General features: G+C 35.8%; 1 protein-coding gene across 1 annotated transcript in view; it reads left to right on the forward strand.

Moving 5' to 3' along the window:
- LOC149748524 (receptor tyrosine-protein kinase erbB-4) overlaps positions 1-24,827 on the forward strand; it is a 166,504-nt gene that overhangs the window by 94,306 nt on the left and 47,371 nt on the right. The window contains exon 3 of the mRNA XM_089915910.1: positions 21,670-21,825. Within this exon, the coding sequence (XP_089772036.1) occupies positions 21,670-21,825 (156 nt within the window). The remainder of the gene's footprint in view (positions 1-21,669; positions 21,826-24,827) is intronic.

Genomic DNA, 24,827 nt, shown 5'->3' on the forward strand with positions numbered 1-24,827 from the left:
ATAAATGACAAATTGCCCTCATGGTGCTTTCAGTATAGTTGATGAAGCAGACAACAAATAAGGGGAGTAAGCAATGTGCTTCTATGTCAGGTAGTCATAAGCGCTATGAAGAAAAATAAAGCAAGATAAGGATTTAGAGGCTTACAGAGGGGAGAATGATATTTTAGTTCAAACATTTGGAGAAGACTTCTCTGAGGGGATGTTTAAACAGAAACCAGAATAATGTAAAAGCTAGTCCTGCATATATCATCGTCCAGTAAGTAGCACTAACTAAAAATTTGAAGTTGTCCTTGACACTTTGTCTTTCTCATGCTCCAGTTCTACCTGATATTAAGTACTGTTGATATTAGCTCTTATCTTACAAGTCAATCTACTTCTATTCATCTCTACCACCATTACTACCACCACCCTAGTGCGGTCTGCCATCATCTCTCACTTGAACTATAAAATAACCTCTTAGCTCTAATTTTCACTTTATCTTCCCTCTCTGATCAGTCTTGCACACTGTAGCCAGTAGAATTTTCTCAAAATGTATTCCAGTTATGTTTCTTCCCAGCCTTCTCTGTTAAAATACCCCAGTGACTTTCATTGCCCATAGGATGAAAGTCAAAGTCCTGAACATGGATCCAAGTGTTAACCCCTATATACCCTTCTAGCCTTATCTCACACCAAGTTCCCATCTCATTATTTCTGCCCAGGCACATTGGCTTTCTTATAGACTTGTCAAATTCCATAGACCTGAAGTCAAATTGTCGACAACTCTGTTGTTCACTGTGTGTTTTTAGGAAAGTCACTTGATATTACCATGCCTCAGTTTATCTGTAAAATGAAAATAATAACAATAATTAATTAGTATAATTAATATTATTAATAAATATTAATTAATAATTATTACTATTATTCATGGGGTTGTTGTGTAAAGTGCTTACAACCATGCTTATCACTTAACAAGTGCTATATGAGAGTTTACCACTATATAAATCCTTCCTGTTATATCACAGTGCCTAGAATATAGTAGATTCTCAATAAATACTTGTTGAATGATCATCTATTCCTTAGTCAGCCACTAGAGGCTCCTTCCTATCTTCTTCTAAGTACACTAACAAGCAGGTCTCTGACTTACATGAGAATAAGTTATCCTTCCCTAGCCATAGAATATTGTAGCCAACATCTACAATATCCCTATAGGTAATTCCTCATTTCCATTAAATTAACTTTCTTTGATTAAATCCAACTTTATATTTTATAACTTGTCTATAGTAATGAAATGGGCAATAATACATGATACATATTAATTAGGGATGAGGATATTTCTTCACAGATGGTGTGTGTGCTATTTCCTTCTCAGATTTAATCTAAATTGCGTATGAACTATGTCTATTCAGTTTAAAAAGTGGATATAAGCTCCTGTCCTCAACAGAAAAGAACAATTAACACATACATGAGTCAGGGCTCAATTTATGGTTATATTATAATGAATAATCATTTGCCAATTTAATAAACTCAATGCCTTAACTCAAATGTTAATAAATGAAAATAGTAGCTGAACTTTGGACTGACTGTAAAATATAAAATGTTAGATTTTTTAAAACATTTAAACCCATGAGGAAACATCTTATTTTCATACCAGTTTCAATATTCTGCTAGTAATATTATACCATCCAAAGCATTTCAGGACAGTACTGTAGTAACATATAAATGCAACTTGTTTTCAAGTTAAATTCTGTCTAGTTCTGCCTAATAATTCTGAAAGAAATTCAGAAATTTTATCACCAATAAATTTAATTAAACATGATTTATCAAATTATATTATGAAGTACACTATTAAGTACTCATGTGTATTAATAGCTAGATATAAATAATTTTAGTTCATAAAGATGATTAAAGTTTATGCTAAATAGAATAGTGGTTAATAAATTTATTGACTGGTCTTTTTATTTGGGAGCGCTGAAATATATTGAATAAGTTTATTTGAATATAGTTTGCCCAAAGAGATTTTAAATATCGTGAGAGTAGGAAGGTGCCTTTAATTTTTTTTAACCTCTAGCAGTTCTTAGTTCTGCACATTTTTTAGTAAACTATCCTCTCTCTCATACTCAGAAGAAGATATATGATACATGACCTCAATGCTAACAGAAATCTAACACAGATCTACATACATATTTTAAACATTTTATTAAAGTAATTCCTTGTTACAGAAAATATTTTACCTATTCTTGTGTTTAATCTTAAAAGAGTAAATGGGTACTTTTTATTTAAAGAGAGTGGAGCTTTACTAAAATAATTCCAAACATTATTGGTCCTTTAAAATATAGTCTTATTTTTGTTAGTAAACATCGTTAATTTCTCCATTCAGAATTCTTCTTTAACCCCCATGTGTGCATAGGTCTTTGTACTTCCATTATAGCATTTATCACAGTCTTCATTGCATTATATGTGTGTGTGTTGTTTTTGTTGTTGGGTGGAAATGCACATACACAATTGCCTGTCACTTCTGGAAGATTGTGAGTGGTTGCTAAAGTTTTTTGCCCAAGTTCCTTATCCTCCAACAGAGTTTGAATTTAAACTCACCTTCTTTGGGGTGGAAAATTCAGAAGCATGTCCCTCAGTGATATACTTTGATTTAGGTTAAAAATAATAATAATAAAAATTAAAGCTAAGAAATATACACTATGAGGTTTCTCCTCACTCTACAACCCCAGCCATGTTCCTCATAACATACATTCTAAAGGAAGTAGTCAGTTTTGTAAAGACTGATTTAAACATTTTACTAATTACTTATCTCAAAAGTTGGATTTTGTTTCTGGGTAAATCTTATGTAGCACTTAATTTTAAAATTTGAGTAACTTGAATCTCCTGATACTGACAATCATTTACATGTAATCACAATATATAGGAGCAGAAACTAAGTTTGGTTGGAGGGCAGTAAAAAAAAATCTGTTCAATCCTAGTGGATATAGAGCTGTTTTATAAAAATGTTGGTCTTGAATGTAGCCTTAGTGTTTCCAAATAGTCAAAATTAATATGTAGTTCTAAGCAGCCTCTTTGTGACTAAATTCAAAGAAAGCTCCATGATGTTTTAGGACTTTAAATTTTTGGCCCAAAACATGCTATTTCTACTAGAATATTGATGTAGAAAAAACAACTCTATTTTATTTTCATATCTTTACACAAGATTGTGTTTACAGTGGCATTATCCACAAAAGCTTTCCATAAAGTATTTTTTTCTTGTAATTAAAACAGTAGGAATTAATGACAGGCTGGGGAAGCTTGCTGTTTTTGTAATAATGAATTGGACTATTTGAATGAGTAAAAAATGTTAATACAGTGATTATTTCAGACTGAGCTAAGTCTTGTCATAAAAAGTAAAAGTATTAAATTTGCATTAGATGTTTTAAAAATGAAATTGAACACTGTGAACCCATATAAAGGTAGTTCAACTTTACCAAACATTATTACAATTGAAAAGGAATATAGAAGTTATGATTCAAATAAATTCACTCTGACAGCAAAATAAACCCACTGATTTTTGAACCTAAGGTCACTGGTTTCATTAAATCTATATATTCACTTCCTTGGCTTGTCTGTGTTGCTTCATCGTACTACTCTTTCAATGGTTTATAGAGGGTCTGTAGTTTTTCTGATGTAGGGCCTTTTAGCTAAATGTTGTATATTGTGACATGTGAAAAAAATCCTCACTTATTTAAAAATATGTGATGATTAAAAATTAAATTCTGTAGGAGACATGGATCATTTGTAACTACAAATGTAGAGGGAATTATTAGAAGCCAATTGTTAAAATGTCAAATAGTGAAAAATGCCTTGTAATATGATTAAAAAGTTACTCTTCTTGTCTCATTGTTTTAGAATATACATCTTTACCGGTTGCTCTACAATCGTTGTCTGATACTTCCAAGTTTTGATATTAAGCTTAAAATAAAGTTTTTTAAATAGAATTCTAGGAAAAAGTGATTTTATTTTTTAAATATTTAGATGGGAAGACATATTTTGTGACCTCTGTGTGTGTGTAGTAAGAAAGCCCTTGAAGAATAAACCAACTTCAAAATTCACGCTAATGTCTACAATCATTCTGAGTTTCAAAGATTTGTGTATTTTTTCTAACATTTGTGTATTTTTACAAAATTGTTTTTGTTTGTTCTGTTCTCTGTCTTCCTATCTTGCTTAGCTGCTAATACTTTTCCCTGGATGAACCCAAATATCCAGTTACTCTGTTTCTGTGCCTCTGAGGACAATAAAATACTCACACCACTTGATGCAATTACAAGCTTATGATTTCTGTCTTATACTGGCCTTCAGTATTCTCTGACTATCTTTACCTTGTGAAGAGGCTCCTGTGAGCTTCCTTTCCCCTTTCCATGGACACCTGTTTTGCTGGTGCACACAGTGAAACCTGAACAATGTCCCTCCTTTGAGCCACTTTGAACCTCTTCTCTCTGTCTCATATTTTCTCTCATTCTGAGAATGTGTTACTGTTTCCTAATTTACCAAGCAAAATAATGATAGAGGGGCATGAATTTCTGCACTGTTGCTCTTTTCCAGCCGCCAGCTTTTCTTTCACTGTTGATTCAGAGAAAGCATTGTCTTTCTTCCTTTACATAGCTTACCTTTTTTACCTTCACTCTTGCTCTCATCCCAGCTGCAGCATTTCTCCATGATTTCTTCTCATTCCTAGATCATTAGTTTCTTCTGACTCACTGGCTCCTCTCATGCATCCTTTATATCAGTTCTCTAGGACTGGTGAATGAACAACCCCAAACTTATCTCTTCTTCCTAAAGTGACTGCCTATTTATTTATTTACTTTTTAAAAGGAACAACACAATTTTTTGTTGACCATCCGTTCTCAAATCCTTGCTTTCCCCAGAGTCCACTGCAATCTAGTGGCTTTCAACAAGGTCACTAGACCTTGTTGTTATGGACTGAATTGTGTCCCCCCCACCAAATTCATTTGTTGAAGCCCTAACTCCCAATTCAATGGTATTTAGAGGTGGGAAGGAATTAGGTTTAGATAAGGTCATGAGGGTGGGTTTAATGCCCCTACAAGAAATGAGGAGACGTGAGAAAGTGGCCACCTACCAGCCGGGAAGAGACCCCTCCCCACGGAACTGAATTGGCTGGCACCTTGATCTTGGACTTAACCAGCCTCGAGAACTGTGAGAAATAAGTTGCTGTCGTTTAATCCACTCAGTCTATGGTATTTTGTTACGGCAGCCTGCGATAACTAATATACACTTTGGGGTGCTGTTGTAGTAAATACCTAAACATAGGAAAGCAGCTTTGGAACTGTGAAGTGGGTAGAGTTTGGAAGAGTTTTGAGGTGAATGCCAGAAATATCAATGTTAAAGGTGATTCTGGTGAAGTCTCAGATGGAAATGAGGAACATATGGAAAACTGGAAGGAAGGTGATCCTTGTTATAAAGTGGCAACAAACTTGGCTGAATTGTGTTTGCATTCTAGTGTTTTGTGGAAGTTAGAACTTGAGAACAATAAAATTGGATATTTCGCTGAGAAGATTTCTAAGCAAAGTGTTGAAGGAGGGCCTTGGTTCCTCCTGACTACTTATAATAAAATGTAAAAGGAGAGAAATGAATTGAAGAAGGAATTGTTAAGTGAAAATGAACCAAAACTTAAGGATTTGAAAAATTATCAGCCTATCCATATTGCAAAAATTTAGAAAGCATGTTCTAAAGAGAACACCAAGGATATGGCTGGAATATCAATCAATAAAGAGTTTATGAGATTATATAAGCAGAAACACTGCCAGTTTGAACTGAAGGAGATGGAAACAGGACAAAATGAAGGAAGGCTGTTAAATTCCTTGAGTAGCTCTTCAGAAAATGGAGCTATTTGGCTGTGAATGCACACTCTTCTTTAAGAAGAGGGAAAAATGTCTCAAAGGCAATTCAGAAATGAATAAGGGGGCTTCCCTGGTGGCGCAGTGGTTGGGAGTCCGCCTGCCGATGCAGGGGACATGGGTTCGTGCCCCGGTCCGGGAAGATCCCACATGCCGCGGAGCGGCTGGACCCGTGAGCCACGGCCGCCGAGCCTGCGCGTCCGGAGCCTGTGCGCCGCAACGGGAGAGGCCACAACAGTGAGAGGCCCGCGTACTGCAAAGAAAAAAAAAAAGAAATGAATAAGGCCAGTGCCTTGGTTTACACAGGCCAGACAGCCTCTACTCAAACCCATGGAGCTGGGACTGCTCTATGGAGCGATGGAGGATGGGATGGGACCCCTGCTCAGCTCTTCTGCAGAGGCAGGGCTGCCACCCCAGTAGGCCCTGAAGGCAGAACATTGAACCAAAAATGATTATTCTTGAGCCTTAAGATCTGACGGAATTTACCTTGTTAGGTTTTGGATATGCTTGGGACACATCACCCTTTCTTCTTTCCTATTTCTCCATTTTGGAATGGGACTATCTATCCTATGCTTATCCCCCATTGTATTTTGGTAGCACATAACTTGTCTGGTTTCACAGGTTAACAGATGGAGAGGAATTTTGCCTCAGGATGAATCACACCTCAAGTCTCATCCTTAGATGAGACTTTAGACTTTAGAGTTGATGCTGGAACAAGTTAAGACTTTGGGGCTCTTAGAATAGAATATATATATGTTGCATGTCAGAAGAACATGAACTTTGAGGGGCTACAGACAGAATGGCATTTTTGTGGTGGTCTGAGATGACTAACACACCAATGTTCCCATTTACAAACTCAAGAGTCTCCATTCAATTATCTTTTTTATTTTAATCTCTCTATTGCACCTAACACTGCCATTAGTTTCACCTTCCTGAAATTCTCTTGTGTTTTCTCTCCAATTCCACAATACCACTCCATCATGTTCTTCTATGAATCTGACCACTAGTACGTTCAGTCACTTTTGTTAGTTTCCTTTTCTGTTACCCACTCACTTAACAATAATACTTTTCCCTGGAAAAATTTACATTCTCTCACCTCTCTTTTGACTTTATTTGATGAGCTTCCGTCTTTATCTGCTGTCCTCAACCTAGAATTAATTCTCCAAGTTACTGCATTAGTCAAATGCTAAACCATTGCTATCTGAGCTAGTATTATACATCTTAATCAATCTCCTTGATTCGTTCTAATCTCTTTTGTCTTTGTCTACTCTTCGCACAATTACCAAGTATGATCATGTCAATTCGTTTATCAAACTTCCAGTGACTCCTTTGCATGTCTTATTAGATAGTAACAATTAAGTTAGACACTTACTTGTGGCACTTCTAGCCCTTGTCAACTTCTGTCCCATCCTCAAAGAACTTCTTGAATTTTTTTTCCAAACATATTATTACCTTTTAGGACTCTATGGTTTTTTACATGCTTTTTATCCTGTCTAGAATACTCTTACTGTATTATAGCAAAAAATTTAAATATCTATGTTTCATTCAATCTTAAGCTTAAATTTCACCTTTTCTGAGAGACCTTCTGTAATCAACACAAGAAGTGTTACATTCCCCTTTTTCTGTACTTTCAGAACACTTCCTTTACATTTTCTATTGTGCCCATGTATATCTCTCACACCAGGCAATGAATAACTTGAAGGAAACACTATATTATCTTTATATGTAAAACCATTTGCAGAGTGCCCAGCAGCACATAATAGCTACTCAATAGATAACTGTTGAAACAAGAAAACTTTCTTTATCTTTTTCAACTATATGTAGAATGAATTTTATACACAATGACTATTATATATATAATAAGCTAGAAATAGATCAAGAGGAGATAAATAATGTCTTACTTCCAGTTCTTTTTAATAGATGATAACCCAGTGGAATATGTATACATATATACAAATATGAGATGGCCCCAATTTTTATATATAATGTATTCATAGAAGAAGCAAGAGTAAAAATCTTAAATGTGAACAATAGGTCTACATGTTATAAGTGAGATTAATAGATAAGAGTATCATAAAATCTCTAATTTTCCATTACCCTTACTCCTCATCTACAGTGATGGATGTAGAGCTTTTCCTTCGTGTGCTTCAGTTTTGCTCTTTTAAAACTTCATATATAGTCAATTAGCTTAAGTTCAATGAGTACACAGCAGAGGCTAAAGATATACTAATTTCAGCATCTTTAATGATTTCTCTATATGTCTTAATTTTATTAATTTCATGAGAAAATTTTTAATTTTTTTACCCTATTTTATTTTGAACATCAAGATGAAGTGTCATTCAGATAATTGTACAAAGAAACAAAAGTGTATAAACACAAAATAAAATTTTGCTGAAATTAAACTACTCTATGAAAGACAGCAATACCAAGACATGTGGTTGTTGGGTGATAGATGATCTTTGAGATTCTAAGAATAAAAGTATGCTTGAAAACATTTGAAAAAATTGCTAGTTGATTGAAAGGTGAAATTCTGAAAAATAAGAATCATCTATAATGCAAGGTGCTGGACAAAGGGGACAATAATAATAACCAACAACGTTGAGTGTTTTGATGAGACACCATTCTAAGAGTTTTATAAGGACTAGATCATTTAATTCTCATAACAACCTAATGAAAAAGGTGCTGTTATTATCCCCATTTTTTTAACATCTTTATTGGGGTATAATTGCTTTGCAATGGTGTGTTAGTTTCTGCTTTATAACAAAGTGAATCAGTTATACATATACATATGTTCCCATATCTCTTCCCTCTTGCGTCTCCCTCCCCATTTAATAGATGAAGAGACTGGCAAACTGAGAAGCTCACTAACATGGTTAAGGTCACACAGCTGCATTTAGTCAGTGATTGAGCTAATATTGAAGCCTGGGGATTTTTGTTCTAGACCTAACACTCATCATTATATTCCACTCTCTAATTGTCAAAGATGAACAGGAATGGGCTGTGGATGATGTTTTAGAACATGGTTTGTGGGATGTATGTTTCAACTTTCTTCCATGTGAGGTATTAACTGCATAAATCTGTGAAGTAGAAAGAAGCACAGATAAAGAGGGCAGCATTCAAATTCCATTTTGACAGTGGGCATGAACAACACCCTGATTCCCTACCTTCGTAGAAAAACAGATAGTTTTTAGCACAAAACCCCCAAGATTCCTGGAAGTAAAAATATTCGCTAAGCAATTTGCAGCACATCCAAGTAGGCTGGAAAAGTTGCAGATATGTAACATCTAAAAATAAAAAAGAAAGAAAGCAAGGGACAATATAATAAAAATCATCCTTAACAATACAAATTTACTTCCAATAATATTAAACATTTATTATCCTTTTTCTTCTTCTTTTACTTTTAATTGTTATGAAACTGTATGTATGTGAGTATATTTATTATTGTTTTGAGTTCCTTCTCTGCTAACCTGGTGATTCAGAGGCAATAGAAGGAGTATGGATAAATAGATGCAGAAGGGAGAAGAGGAAATCAATCAATTGACTACTATTTACTGGCTGCCTAAAATGTGATGGAATTGGTAAATGTGAGGAGGGTCAAATTGATTTATGTCATCTCAGCAGGAGCACACCATCACAACGCCAAGCAGTTCACAATCCATAAGGGTTTGCAGAAAAAGAATGAAAGGTGATCAGATTAAATCTTTAAGGTTTTGAACAAGGCAGAACATAGCTCTCTACTTCCATTCCTCTCTGTGGTGCTTAATTATCTTAAAAATAGTTTTACAAACTAATCATGTCAGTAGATGAGTGTTTAATTGGGAATCAGACATATTTGAGGTTTTTTTCTACCTTTCACATGAAATTGATAGCACTGTGTAATATGCTGTGTAGTATTTCTAAAGCTTTAGCATAGAAGTTGCAGACTAACATAAATATAACTGCATGTTCTTTCTGCATTATAAAAGGACTTTGATTTAGCCGTACATAGAAAGTTATTTTATCAAGATTGATGATCTCAGGGTTTAGTTTGAGATAAACAGATAGACAGATTGAGGTCGATAGGGAAAATTGGACCTTCTGAGGTCATATCATTGAAGGACACAATCTACTTGGGAGTGAGGGAAGGCTTTGTGGAGGAAATAACATCTAATTTGTGATCTAACAGAGTGTTAAGATTTAACCAGGTCTGTGTCTGAAGCATGGTAGGAAGAGTGTATCAGTGTGTGGTGAAGGGGTGTTACAGGTAAAGGGAACAGTGAGTGCAAAGACAAAAGAGCCAAGAGAATTTTCAGGTTGGCTTGGACCATAGAGTTCCAGGTGAGGAATTCCAAGAAAAGCAAGAGTGACATGCTGAGTCAAGTTACTTGAGGACTTTTTTCAGCTGTAAGGGAGAGAGATGGTTCAGGACATGCACATGACAGCTTGTGCGTATGTGTGCATGTGTTGAAGAGTAATGGAAGATGATGAAATTATGGAACGTGCATGAGGTCAAAGAGAGGAGAGTTAAGCAAAGAGGGATGTAACCGTTTTCCATGCCTACCTCTTGGACTAGGTCTCACTCTTTAAGGAGTATGGAGCTGAAGTTACTGAAGAAGTTCTGAAGGGGACTTTGAGGCTAGGGTCTCAACAATATCTACTGGTAGAGCTGGGGGCAAAATATGGTGCAGAGTTCAGAAGCAGGTAGAGCACTTCACCAAGGCTGTGCACAAGACAGTGGTGCTCTGACATGGTGAGGAGGAGAGGATGGAAAGGCATCATTCACTCTTTTGAATTATCATAAGCTGCAACTTCTGAAGAACAAAGAGATAGCAGCCTCAGCAAAGACAGCATTTCCACAGCGGCTCCAGCTTAAGGTTTAATGACTGAATATATCATTGAACAGCCCTGAGAAAAAGAAGCAAGACAGTATTTATGAACATCTGCAGGCTCCCTTGGGAACCCCAGAAATATCTGGAAAAGGCTTCAAAGGGGCAAGTAGCAATAAGTGCTCTGCCAGCAGGTTGGTCCAAGAAACAGTGAAATTTGTGTCATTACTGTGACACCATATGTATCCCCAAGCCTATGACGACAGCAGAAACTCAGAATACAACTTATCAGTTTAAATAGAGCTAAACCATCCTCATGTTATAGGTATGCGATGATATCTTCTTCTTCTATGGTAATGTTGGGATAGAAAATGAGCCAAGGTATAAAGCAGGTATTTCTTTTTTTTAGTTTTTGTTTTTATTTTTCTATTTTTATTTTTTTAACATCTTTATTAGAGTATAATTGCTTTACAATGGTGTGTTAGTTTCTGCTTTGTAACAAAGTGAATCAGTTGTACATATATGTATGTCCCCATGTCTCCTCCCTCTTGTGTCTCCCTCCCACCCTCCCTATCCCACCTCTCTAGGTGGTCACAGAGCACCGAGTTGATCTCTCTGTGCTATGCAGCGGCTTCCCATTAGTTATCCATTTTACGTTTGGTAGTGTATATAGGTCCATGCCACTCTCTCACTTTGTCCCAGCTTACCCTTCCCCCTCCCCATATCCTCAAGTCCATTCTCTAGTAGGTCTGCATCTTTATTCCTGTCTTGCCCCTAGGTTCTTCTGACCTTTTTTTTTTAGATTCCATATATATGTGTTAGCATATGGTATTTGTTTCTCTCTTTCTGACTTACTTCACTCTGTATGACAGTCTCTAGGTCCATGCACCTCACTACAAATAACTCAGTTTTGTTCCCTTTTATGGCTGAGTAATATTCCATTGTATATATGTGCCACATCTTCTTTATCCATTCATCTGTTGATGGACACTTAGGTTGCTTCCATGTCCTGGCTCTTGTAAATAGAGCTGCAATGAACATTTTGGTACATGACTCTTTTTGAATTATGGTTTTCTCAGGGTATATGCTTTCTCTTATGTCCTTATGCTAGGACTAGAGATAAAGTCCTAGCATTCTGTCAGAGGGAGAGTACAAAGGTTGAAACAAGGACATGGGCTTCCAAATCAACAGTGGATTGAGTTGTAAACTGGAAGCTGTGGTTCAGATCCTTCTGAAGATTTTGAGAAGGAAGGCCCCTGAGTAAGAGGAGCAGGGGTCAGAGGAAGTGTTGGGAAGTAGCTAGGTGACTTTCAGAGGGAACGTATGGTACACCATTTCAAGTTTTACATGTGCTGGGTAAGCATTTGCATAGATGGACCAAGTCCATTGACATCCAAATAAGATAGAGGCAGAATTGGATTGAATGACACATATTACATGTAGACACTAAATTGGCTCAAATCACATGAGAGCTTTTAGTGTTCTAGGAATTTTACATTTTTTTCCATGGGAAGATACTTATTTAAAAATATTCAGTAGTTATCAATAAACTCAGCTGCCAAGGCTCATATGTGAATATACCACACAGGAAAATAGTTATTGAGATTCTTTAGTTTTGTATTATGGCAAAAGTTTTGCTTTGTAAAGAGAATACCTCATAAAAATTGATATAATTGTCCTAAGAAGGAAACTATGGCATACGTATTCCCACCCACTGAACTTTATGGTTTCCAGCCAGTAGCATTCAATTCTGTGAAATTAGAGAATATTAGAAATGATCTGTTTCTGTTTGGTTGTAACTAAGGCCTCCTTATAGTGTTTGAATGTATTTGCATAATATGTATGCTCAGAGAAAGGCTCAGTTTCTCTCTGTTGATCTAGAGGTAGCTGTGTTAATAGGTTGCACACTTCATTTATTTTTAATTAATTTCTGAAGAGACACAGAGGATAACTACTACAACCCACAGACATATCTGTTCTCACTACAATCCACATCTTTACTGATCAGCTGCCTAAGGAGTAGAAGTAATCCATTTTAGGCTTACTTCTCTAAGAGAGTATGGACACTATACGATTCACTCCTCCCATCTGTAATCATATTGACAAGAGGTCAGTGAGAGGGGAGAACAGTAGCATGTTTAGTATTCTCTTGATCTAGGCAGATGAGCTTTTCACCTGTAATTTATTTAGTAGGAAAGCAGTGGCTTCTCACATATACTTTTTAACTTACTCTTTTTGTTTATTAATTTTATTGTTTTCATTTTGTTGTTTCTTTAAGAGAAATTTTGAGTCTCAAGGAGGCTGTTCTGCAAATTCTTCCAATGGAAATTTTCAAAAGCTTGCGAAAGGTGGTAAATAAAATTTCTGAAGAAATATTTGAAGAAATTGTAGGAAACAAGAAGAAAAAAATTCTGTTACCCCTGCCAACCTCAGGAATCTTTAAATAGTGTCCTCATTCACATTCCTTGGTACTCTAATATTACCATCTGGGGTTTGGCCTAACTGTTGCAGGGTTTGTTTTCCTCCTTCCTGTCATAAATATCACAGATTTTACATTTGTTCTATTTACATTGCAAAGAAAAAGCTACTGTCTGGACAGCCTTTCAAACTTTTGGTCTTATTGTTTATTTAATCCAACCACAAACATGTACTGAGTGCCAGGTAAATGCCAGGGAATCTTCAAATTGTTGAAAGTATATAGTTGAATTCACAAATGTTGGTTTATAAAGTGCTTCCAGAGGTACTGTCCTAGGAAACCCAGAAAAACTAAAGTTTGTTTATAAGTTTTAAATGAGTATTATGTACAAGAGTTTTCTCTTGGTTGAACTCTTAGAGCATTTATTGTCTATATAACAGCAATTCACTTGTATATACTGTCTTTTTTTAGTTTTATATATGGTTTTATATAGTCTGTTGATACCTACGGTCATATAGAATAATGGTTAAGATTGTTGCCTTTGGAGTTAAGCTGCTTGCACTCAAATCTTGGTCCTTCTGGGCTTTGCCATGTACTAGCTATCACTCTTGGGCAAGTTATTTTACTTCTCTGTGTGTCAGCGTCCTCATCTTAAAATGGGAATAATAGTAGCAGAGATCTCATCGAGTTCTTGTAAATTCCTGTATATATAACACTTAAAACAGTCCTCTGGCACCGAGTGTGTAAATAAAAGTCAACTATTTAATAGGTACAAACATATATAATGATAATATACACAGTTATGTTTTGTCTTTCCCATGTGGTTTCAGTGTTCTCAATTAACAAGAAATCGCTCCATGTTGTATCTTCCACAGTGACTATTACTATTATTGTTTGTTTAGATTCTCCTACACTGAAATTAGTACTAAATAGCAGATAATTTATGTTGTGAAGCCAATTTATAGCATTTTACAAATAGTATTAATGTTCAATTCAGTCTTGTTTGCAGTGTCAAAGAGATGGAGTTAAGTTTGGTACCCTTCAATAGGGGAATAGACAACTGACAGTGCATGCCTGTGTTATACAAGTGTATATGTCTGTGAATTCATATGTATAATTCAGTGCAGCTATGAGAACTGGATTACATATAGCAACATGTTTGAATCTAAAAAAAGCCTAATGAGTAAAACATGATCCTATTTAATACACAATACTATTTATATATTAGAAATAACACAAAGCACTTGTTAGAAAATATGGATAAAAAGAAATAAACATACGGATGATAGATTGAAAGGATATGTATTAAAAACATTATTGTTGGTATTTATGATGGATAAAGAATGGGGTTGATGTAGAGGATAGAGGGAAACAATGATCATAGTGTGCATGAATTATAGCGTGTGGTTAGCTTAAAATCCTGAGTACTTGAGATCCTAAAAGAAAACAAGTCACACACATTGCCTTAGGTTGGCTCCTAGAAAACAATCTCTGAGAAAAGTTTGCATGTAGGAAGTTTTTCTTAAGTGTTCTCAAGAACAACACCTATCAGACAGTGAAAAAGCAGTATTAGGTAGAAGGAAAAGTTCAGCTATGATAAAACTACAACAAAGGAATCATTCAATCCCATGGGGTGTCCCAGAATTAGAAGAGCTCTTCATAGTTGTCAAGAGAAGTATGGCCTTTGTAACCCAACATCAACAAATTATTGGATGTGGGCTGCCTCCGGTGAGAGGATGAACCCCTGGCAAAGCAGCTCCCCTTGTAGTTGGGTTGGCGGGTGTCACTGCCTCAAAACAAAAGCAGCCAAGATGAGAGCCCTCAGCAGTCAACACTCCCAGAAGCTGAGATTAGGAGAACTTGGGCCTGAAGAGATTTCTGGGTGGCACACCATAGTATCTACTACATGCATGTATGGATACACACACACATACACACACACACAAATATATTATTGGAACTAAATTTGAAAGATGTATTTCAAATAGCAACCAATAATGTTTTCACTACACACTATTAAAATGATGGAAATTCAGTTGTCCTCAATATTGCAAAATCTTCTTAAGAACTGCAACCTGACCAAGTCTCTTGAAGATCATAGGTGCAGTTGGAAAATGTGAGAATTAAACTGCAGTATTAATGGCAAGCCAGTCTGGGACAACCATGTGAATCTGCTTTTCTTCCTGAGCAGCATAAGAGGAAGAACATTCAGGGACAAATAGAATGAGAAAGAGAAGTCACCACACCCAACAGTGCCGAGTAATCAGTAGGTGTTTTAGTTGGCTGCCTTTTCTTTCTCTTATACTGGTTGAATTGTATTTTTCATCAGAAGGATGAATTTGAGATCATTTATTTAACACATGGTATCTTAGAATATTGAATGTTCTAGGTGTTTTACAAACATTAAGGCATTGAATCCTCAAGACAATCCTCAGGGTAGATACTATTATTATCCCCATTTAACGAATAAAGAAAAGGAAACACAAATAAATTGACCACGATCACACAGATAGTAAGTAGCCAGGGTTTAAACATCAGATGCACTAAACTGACTTTTAGTAAAATGTGTTCACCGTTCTTCCTAAACATTTGAAGGGAGACATCTACTCTACCTCCTTCTTTACTGTTATCTGTGTTTATTATTGGCCACCACTTAATATTTTAGATAGATATATTTTCCAGTTCCATCATGGAATAAAGATTTAAAGCTAGAGAACACCTCAGAGATCATTTAGGCCAATTTGTGACTTTTATAGAAGAGGCGAATTGAGTACCTGTGGTCATAAATCTTGTGAGCAGCCTGTCTGGGACTTCTTCTCTCTTGCAACACTAAGTTCTGTGTTCTTTCTTCTGTGCCATGAACCAGCTTTGGCTGGTTGAAAAGACTTCATAGTTGATTCAATTACAGAGCCCCCTTAGTTTCTCTCCATGCACTATTTGGATAAAGTCAGTCACTTCATCCAAAAAGGTCTTTTTCTTCCCTTGAACATGCTCATATCTTCAGCCCTAATAGTAGAGAGCATTAGAGTTAGATTTTTTTTTTTTCCCCTCACGGGTACAATTGCTTTCAGAAGGAAAGCTAGAAAAGAGGAGTGATTTTCATCTGAAGGTAGTTTTCCTGAAGCTTCCTGTTATTCAGAAAGCTTCAGGTTATTAGAATGAAAACAGAAAAAAAATGTACTCTTGCTAATTCCAGAGATTAATGCCTATGAGAACTGACTACAACTTGAAATTTTTAGCTCCACACACGTGTTTGATGAAAATGTCGCCTGGCCTATATATGGGAAGCAAATATTTATTGTCAGAAATAGTCTGGTCTCTCTTGACTTCCGTTAGCTTCCTGCAGCTGGGCAGAATGCATTTTAACGTTGGATTAAAGCATAATCATGAAGCATTTTTGCTAGACAGCTGTGAGTCAATATCATAAGATTGAAAAGAAGGTCATTGCTAGGTGTTCATCGATACCAATATTTTAAAATTGTCAGTCACTGATTTTTTTTCCATAGAGCAGTTTATATGAGTCAATTCTAACCAGAGATTAAAACTTTAAATTCAGTTGTAATAAAATTATCCTTGGATTTTGTATTAAAGTACATTCCTGAAGGTCAAGAGTAAAATTTGACTTTCCCTAGCGAGTTTGTGTTTATTGATGCATATTGTAAGAGGTATGAGCAAAACAGTAAGTAAGCAGTCTTGAAAACTCATTAAGGCATTTAGAGCAAGTATGAAAATGGTAAAGTTCTGAGTGGTGTGGTGATAGTAAATTCTGAGTAGTTTGAGTAAAATCAGAATTGCAGCACTTGGATCAAGAAGTAGACAAAATGCCCCGAAAATACCTCCACCCAGAATGCCCCTGAGCGCTGAGTGATAAAAGGCAGATTCTTTGGTACAGAAAATTTACTATTTTATTCACCCATGGAAAACATCCTGCAGCATTGAACATTTTTTGACCTATCTTGTTTATGACCTTTATCTTCACCAAATTCCTGAATATGTGATATGTTTATGGAAAGCACCAAATCTTTTATTAGATTCTTTAATTTTTCCTTCTCCTTATATGACAGCACCCTCAGGTACATTGTTATTAAAATAATATTTCGAACAGTAATTATTCCGAAATTTGTAGCCACACATTAATAATGATGGGCAGGTAATGGGTATATGTATCACCATTTGCAAAAATTTATTGAACACCCACTGTGATATATTAGTTGAGGTTCACAGATTTTCTGAAATAGGCAATTCAAGTTAATGAGGGTAAGTGATTCTTATGCAGTAGGACTGTTGATATATATCCGTGGAACAGCATTGCATGTTCTATGCTTATTACATGCCACTTACTCCTTAAGTGCTTTACATACTATTTAATCATCAAAACAACCTTTGTGATAAGTGCTATTATGGCTGTTTTAGAGAGGAAGAAGATGAGTGACAGAGAGGTTTATTAACTTGCTAGAGTCACACAGCAAGAGCATGGCAGAGCTGGGGTTCTAGCCAAGCAATCAACTCCAGAATCTATTCTCAAACCCACTCCACCATCCTGCATACCCTGTGGTCAAAGCAAGAACTGAGTTTCCAATTTACACAATTTAAACTCCTGCTAAATTATAAAAGATTCTATAAGTTAGCTGAGTTTTAAATATAAATACAAACATGTCAGTCACCTTCATTATGCCCTGAGTTCATAGAAGCATTTGATAATATTTCATTTTTTTCTGCAAAAGTACTAGGATCTTTTGAAACTATATGACATCACTGTGTACATTAATTTCTATATACCCACACTACCTGGTGACCCATCAAGAGATAAGATAAGCTTAAATATGCAGACTTTAAGTCCCACACCAAGGGACCAAATCCCGGTTCTACCACTCATTAAATAGATGACTTGGAGCAAGTAACTTGACCTCTCTTAGCCTTGGTTTTCTCATATTTAAAATGAGATGAAAGTAGTATGCGTCTATAGGATTAAGTTAACGTACTAATGTAGATGTGTTTAGTTTAGTGCCTGCCGCATTCTAAGAATCAGTCAAGGTTAGCTGAGGTTGTCAGTGTTCGTATTCCCATCATGTACTCCACCTGAGCTGGCATGGCAAGGACATGGGAATCGCTACAGGGCAGAGTAAGAGGATCCTTTTCAACCAATGCAGTATCCCTCTATCATCTTCAGACTTCATGGGACTTCATCCAGTTTATTTTTGTTCTAATAACTGTCTTCCTCCTTAATCTCATCACACTCTGATTTAAGGAGTGATTTTACTTTGAAGGAATTTACCAGAGAATGTGATTCTAATGAGATCTTCTGGTAAGAAAATCCTATTTCAATGACTGTGATGTGGAGAAACCTATTGTGAGCAATACATAGAATTCAACACTCTAATTCAGGGTGTGAGAGTAGGACTAAGATGACAGTCATAATTAATGATTTGAAAGTGTGCATTTGTACGATGATGTTTCATTGTTACAAAGCAACCATACAAATGTATTTTGATGGTTTGGTAAGGAGGTGGATGCTTCTGTTTTTATTTCTTTTGATCATGGTCAGGTGGCTAGGAGAAACAATAGAGCTTATCATCCGGTTTCCTGAATTTATTTCTCATTATTTTGAAGAAAATACTTTTTTACGGACAAATAGTATTGAGGTTCAGGATAGTCTATCACCTCCTGAGGCTTTGTGTATAGACTGTCAAAGATCTTTTGGAGTTTTTGAGGCTTTGCTTATACTGTAGAATGTGACTTTAGAGTCTTAAGTTCCTTGGTGAATATTAGTTCCTTACTGGTAGAGTATATATTTCTTAAATATATTTACATTAGGATAATATCTAGTTAAGGGAATCATTATCCAAATGATTATCTAAATTACATTATCTAAATTACAAAAGTCAAAAGCATAGACTTATTCTCAGTTTAGTCTCTTCTTCATTGTTCAGTCATTTACCAAGGATGGTTATTTTATTTTATAAATGTACCTTGAAATTGTTCTCTCCCTAGTTCCTTCTGGCCTAGTTTAGTTGAAGATTCAGACATTCATGCATGTAGGAGCTGGATGATTATCATAAATAATAAAAGCAGAATTCCTGAAAAGTGATAGTAAGTGGTAGGACCCTGGCAAACTGGGGACCAGATGCCTTTAATGGAGTATAGCCAGTAACCAGCTAAAGAGGATGTGTGAAACTTTCTCAGTGTGGGAACAAAAAACAGGGAAAAATGGATACAACTCATGGATGGTCAATTTACAACCTTTATTTCACTCTCATCAGTTTTCTTCTGTAGTGTGGCAGACTCCTGACTCTAGCTATATCTGTGTGCAATCCATCCTCTCTACTGGCACCTGGTGATGTTTTCAAGGCTCCAATGATAATTGTGTCACTCTCCATTTTAAAAAAACTCCTGCATCACCACACTGAATGCTGCATAAAATGTGAAGTTCAAATTCTCTATCATGACATATAAGGGGCCCCTCATGGATCTAGCCTCTTCTTACCTTTTCAGGCTCACCACTCACCATATACATAATGCTTAGAAATACAGAATTATATACCTTTGTCCAAGTACACTATGCTATTGATGACCCTGTGCTTGTTCTCTCTAACTGCAATTTTTCCCTCATCTTGTCCAACTGATGGACATCCACCCTTCAAACCATACTTAGGCCTCAGTACCTCTCTGAAGCCTCCCCGCTCATGCATACTTGCTAAGCTATACTACAGATGGTCCTCAAAATACAGCTCTCCTTAAATGCCTTACATGCATCACTGATCCATTCAAGTTTATACTCCATATGTGCCCACTTTACTAATGAGCTTCTGTCCTCCTTTAATGCACAGACCTTCTCTGACTCTGTTCTGTCTTTCTGATATCTAGCACAGTGATTGGCATACAGTATGTGTTCTGTAAGTATGTGTGGATCTGAATATTAATTTGTTGCCAATACTCTTTACATATTCTGTTATGAAGATGGTAAGAAAGAGAATGATGACTGTTTTTTGTGGACACTTCCTACAGGGACAAAATTATTGAACATACTTTACCTCCAAGGCAATAAGTCTATTTTTTTTATCTTTTAAAACAGGCAAGGGCTATTTGTTTTCACTTTATTCTAAAAATTTCCAATTTGGCGTAATCAAAGACAAAGCACTGTTTAGGAAAGAGTGAAAGAACCCCATAAATCCCAGTTGTGGGTTGATATCAGAAAACACTAATACATATGATGTCACCCAACTGCTGACTGATTGCACCATATCAGGCAGTATCTCCACTGGTTGTGTTTAATGGGCATTTATATAGTGCTTGGCTCATGATGCTGTTTGAAGCAATATTCCCTTTCCACTATACCTGGTAGACGGTTCATAATTTTTGGACCTCTGTGATTTATGTCTCTGTTTACCACAGCTTTTGTTTTGATATCAGAAACCGTTAATCCTTCAAAGTCCTGCAGTTGTAATGTTAACTGCCAGCATCACTGATTTGCAATGGGCATGAGAGCATACTTCAACCATTTTATAACACTTCTGACTTGTTTTTACCACTGAAATCCTCAAATATAGAATTTTCCCTAACTCTTCAACAAAACATATGTTCACTCAAACAAAGGATGTTCATTCTAATCTGGGCCTCTGGGTTCATTTCCTTGGTTTTACATCAACCTTTTAGTTAAGGCTAGTGGTTCATGACTCTTGGTTTCTCTATTGATGAAATACAATTAATAATTATTGTTTCTATGGATGATTTTTTATATATATTTTAATATATATGTTGTGTACACATATAACACATATATATACATGTGTATATGTACATATACGTGTAGATGTGTGTGTGTATATTGAGGGAAGAGCCAGTTTCTCTCTTGTTGGTGATCAGCAATGTTTTATTTTTAATTACAGTATATGTTTTATGAAGAAAACATATTAAAGGCTAACTTAAGGGTCATTATAAATAATGTAATTTTACTTGTGGATTCTCATAATGACTACTAATGTCATCAAAGCTATTTTTTAAATTATAGGCTTTTAATGCCCCTAGGGCAAACTTCATTTTTTTGCATAATTAATAAGAATAATATGATTCTTCAGACTTGATAGAACCTATAAAGGTGAATTTGCCTCCATTAAACCTTCATATGAAATACTTCTGAAAAGTATGGAGAGCTGCATTTGTTTGGAGCCGGTGTATGGGGGAAAATGACATGAAACAGAAGTTATTGAGGAGAAAACAATTAAGAATATGTGGGTCAGTCCAAGTACATGTTAGCTTATCTACTAAGACATTTGCATACCTCACTAATGAAAGTGTTTGCAAAAGAATATAAAGTATCTGGGAAAAAATGATCAAACATTTAGCTCATATGCAGGTAGTTCATTCTGCTTTACAGAGCTTTAGTGGGAAAAAGGCCAAAAGCTATTTGTGGTTTGCTTTTTTAATTCCACATTTTCCATAATTTTGAAAATATTCTCAGATTCTGCCATTACTTAGAGAAATCAAGCACTTGCAACTGAACGCTAGGAAACGCCTTTTTTGACAACACAAAAGCATAGGCATTAACTGACTCTCTGGGGAATTTGGTGTTTTTCAGGGAATGATGTACCTGGAAGAAAGACGGCTTGTTCATCGGGATTTGGCAGCCCGTAATGTCTTAGTGAAATCTCCAAACCATGTAAAAATTACGGATTTTGGACTAGCCAGGCTCTTGGAAGGTGATGAAAAAGAGTATAATGCTGATGGAGGAAAGGTGGGTGTCTTTTTGAGAGCAATATTACTTGAAAATATAGTATAATACCCTTTTATCTCCTTATATGTTATAGGAAGAAATCAATAAACCTGAGGTTCAAGAGATTATAAAATCCCAATTCCACCATTTGCCTTCTCTCCCACCCAGGGTTAAAAAAAACATATATATATATATATATATATATATATATATATACACACATATATATATACATATATACACATACATATATATACAATATATAATATATAGGATGTATTACCTACTTCCATTTCTCAAAAGTAGCTAAAATAAGACAATGTGTGTCTGGACCCAAGTTATCTTTATGTCAGTTCCAGTGTTAGAGAGTTGGTGGCTCCCTAGGAACTCTAGAGATTGCACTTTAATCCAGGGCCATAGAAATTGTTTCATTAATCCTAATAATTTAAGACTATTACAGAGAGATCAGAGAGATACAACTTCTTTCTCATAGACTAGAGAGAAGTTTCAATGTAACCAAGGACCATAACTATTGGAAAGTTGGTCATCCTATTTAACGTCCAATCCTCCTACACCAGAAGCAACAGATTCCTCTTACCTGGCTCTATTTTTTTTTTTTTTAGTTTTCATTGTAGCATATGACTTACCAATTTCTTTATTTATTTTAACATCTTTATTGGAGTATAATTGCTTTACAATGGTGTGTTAATTTCTGCTGTATAACAAAGTGAATTAGCTATACGTATACATATATCCCCATATCTCCTCCCTCTTGCATCTCCCTCCCACCCTCCCTATCCCACCCCTCTAGGTGGACACAGAGCCCTGAGCTGATCTCCCTGTGCTATGTGGCTGCTTCTCACTAGCTATCTATTTTACATTTGGTACTGTATATATGTCCATGCCACTCTATCACTTCATCCCATCTTGCCCTTCCCCCCTCCCTCGTGTCCTCAAATCCACTCTCTACTTCTGCATCTTTATTCCTGTTATGCCCCTGGGTTCTTCAGAACCAATTTTTTTTGTTGTTTTTAGATTCCAAATATGTGTCAGCATATGGTATTTGTTTTTCTTTTTCTGACTTACTTCACTCTGTATGACAGTCACTAGGTCCATCCACCTCATGACAAATAACTCAATTTCGTTTCCTTTTATGGCTCAGTAATATTCCATTGTATATATGTGCCACATCTTCTTTATCCATTCATCTGTCTGTGGACACTTAGGGTGCTTCCATGTCCTGGCTATTGTAAATAGAGCTGCAATGAACATTGGGGTACCTGTCTCTTTTTCAATTATGGTTTTCTCAGGCTATATGCCCAGTACTGGGATTCCTGGGTTGTATGGTAGTTCTATTTTTAGTTTTTTAAGGAACCTCACTAGTGTTCTCTATAGTGGCTGTGTCAATTTATATTGCCACCAACAGTGGAAGAGGATTCCCTTTACTCCACAGCCTCTCCAGAATTTCTTGTTTGTAGACTTTTTGATGATGGCCATTCTGACCAGTGTGAGGTGACACCTTATTGTAGTTTTGATTGGCATTTCTCTAATGATTAGTGATGTTGAGCACCCTTTCATGTGTTTGTTGGCAATCTGTATATCTTCTTTGGAGAAATGTCTATTTAGGTCTTCTGCCCATGTTTTGATTGGGTTTTTTGGGTTTTTTTGTTATTGAGCTGCATAAGCTGCTTGTATATTTTGGAGATTAATCCCTTGTCAGTTGCTTCATTTGCAAATATTTTCTCCCATTCTGAGGGTTGTCTTTTCATCTTGGTTATAGTTTCCTTTGCTGTGCAAGAGCTTTTAAGTTTCATTAGGTCCAATTTGTTTATTTTTATTTCTGCTTCTCTAGGAGGTGGGTCAAAACGATCTTGCTGTGATTTCTGTCATAGAGTGTTCTGTCTATATTTTCCTCTAAGAGTTTTATAGTGTCTGTCCTTACATTTAGGTCTTTAATCCATTTTGAGTTTATTTTTGTGTATCTTTTCTCCATTGTATATTTCTTCCTTCTTTATCAAAGATAAGGTGACCATATGTGTGTGGGTTTATCTCTGGGCTTTCTATCCTGTTCCACTGATCTCTATTTCTGTTTTTGCACAAGTACCATACTGTCTTGATTAATGTAGCTTTGTAGTATAGTCTGAAGTAAGGGAGCTTGATTCCTCCAGTTCCGTTTTTCTTTCTCAAGTTTGCTTTGGCTATTCGGGATCTTTGTGTTTCCATACAAATTGTGAAATTTTTTGTTCTAGTTCTGTGAAAAATGCCATTGGTAGTTTGATAGGGATTGCATTGAATCTGTAGATTACTTTAGGTAGTATAGTCATTTTCACAGTGTTGATTCTTCCAATTCAAGAACATGGTATATCTCTCCATCAGTTTGTATCATCTTTAATTTCTTTCATCATTTGTCTTATAGCTTTCTGTATACAGGTCTTTTGTCTCCTTAGGTAGGTTTATTCCTAGGTATTTTATTCTTTTGGTTGCAGTGGAAAATGAGAGTCTTTCCTTAATTTCTCTTCCAGATTTTTCATCATTAGTGTAGAGGAGTGAAAGAGACTTCTCTGCATTAATTTTGTATCCTGCTACTTTACCAAATTCATTGATTAGCTCTAGTAGTCTTTTGGTAGCATCTTTAGGCTTCTCTATGTATAGTATCATGTATAGTATCATCTGAAAACAGTGACAGTTTTACTTCTTCTTTTCCGTTTTGGATTCCCCTTATTTCTTTTTCTTCTCTGCTGTGCCTAAAATTTCTAAAGCTATGTGAATGATAATGGTGAGAGTGGGCAACCTTGTCTTGTTCCTGATCTTAGTGGAAATGGTTTCAGTTTTTCACCATTGAGAATGGTGTTGGCTGTGAGTTGGTCATATATGGCCTTTATTATGTTGAGGTAATTTCCCTCTATCCCTGCTTTCTGTAGGGTTTTTATCATAAATGGGTGTTGAATTTGTTGAAAGCTTTTTCTGTATCTATTCAGAGGATCATATAGTTTTTCTCCTTCAATTTGTTAATATTGTGTATC

This window comes from Delphinapterus leucas, chromosome 8 (assembly GCF_059928025.1).
Source record: "Delphinapterus leucas isolate spDelLeu-1000000601 "Yukka" chromosome 8, BTC_Dleu_Yukka2, whole genome shotgun sequence".
Classification (NCBI taxonomy): Eukaryota; Metazoa; Chordata; class Mammalia; order Artiodactyla; family Monodontidae; genus Delphinapterus; species Delphinapterus leucas.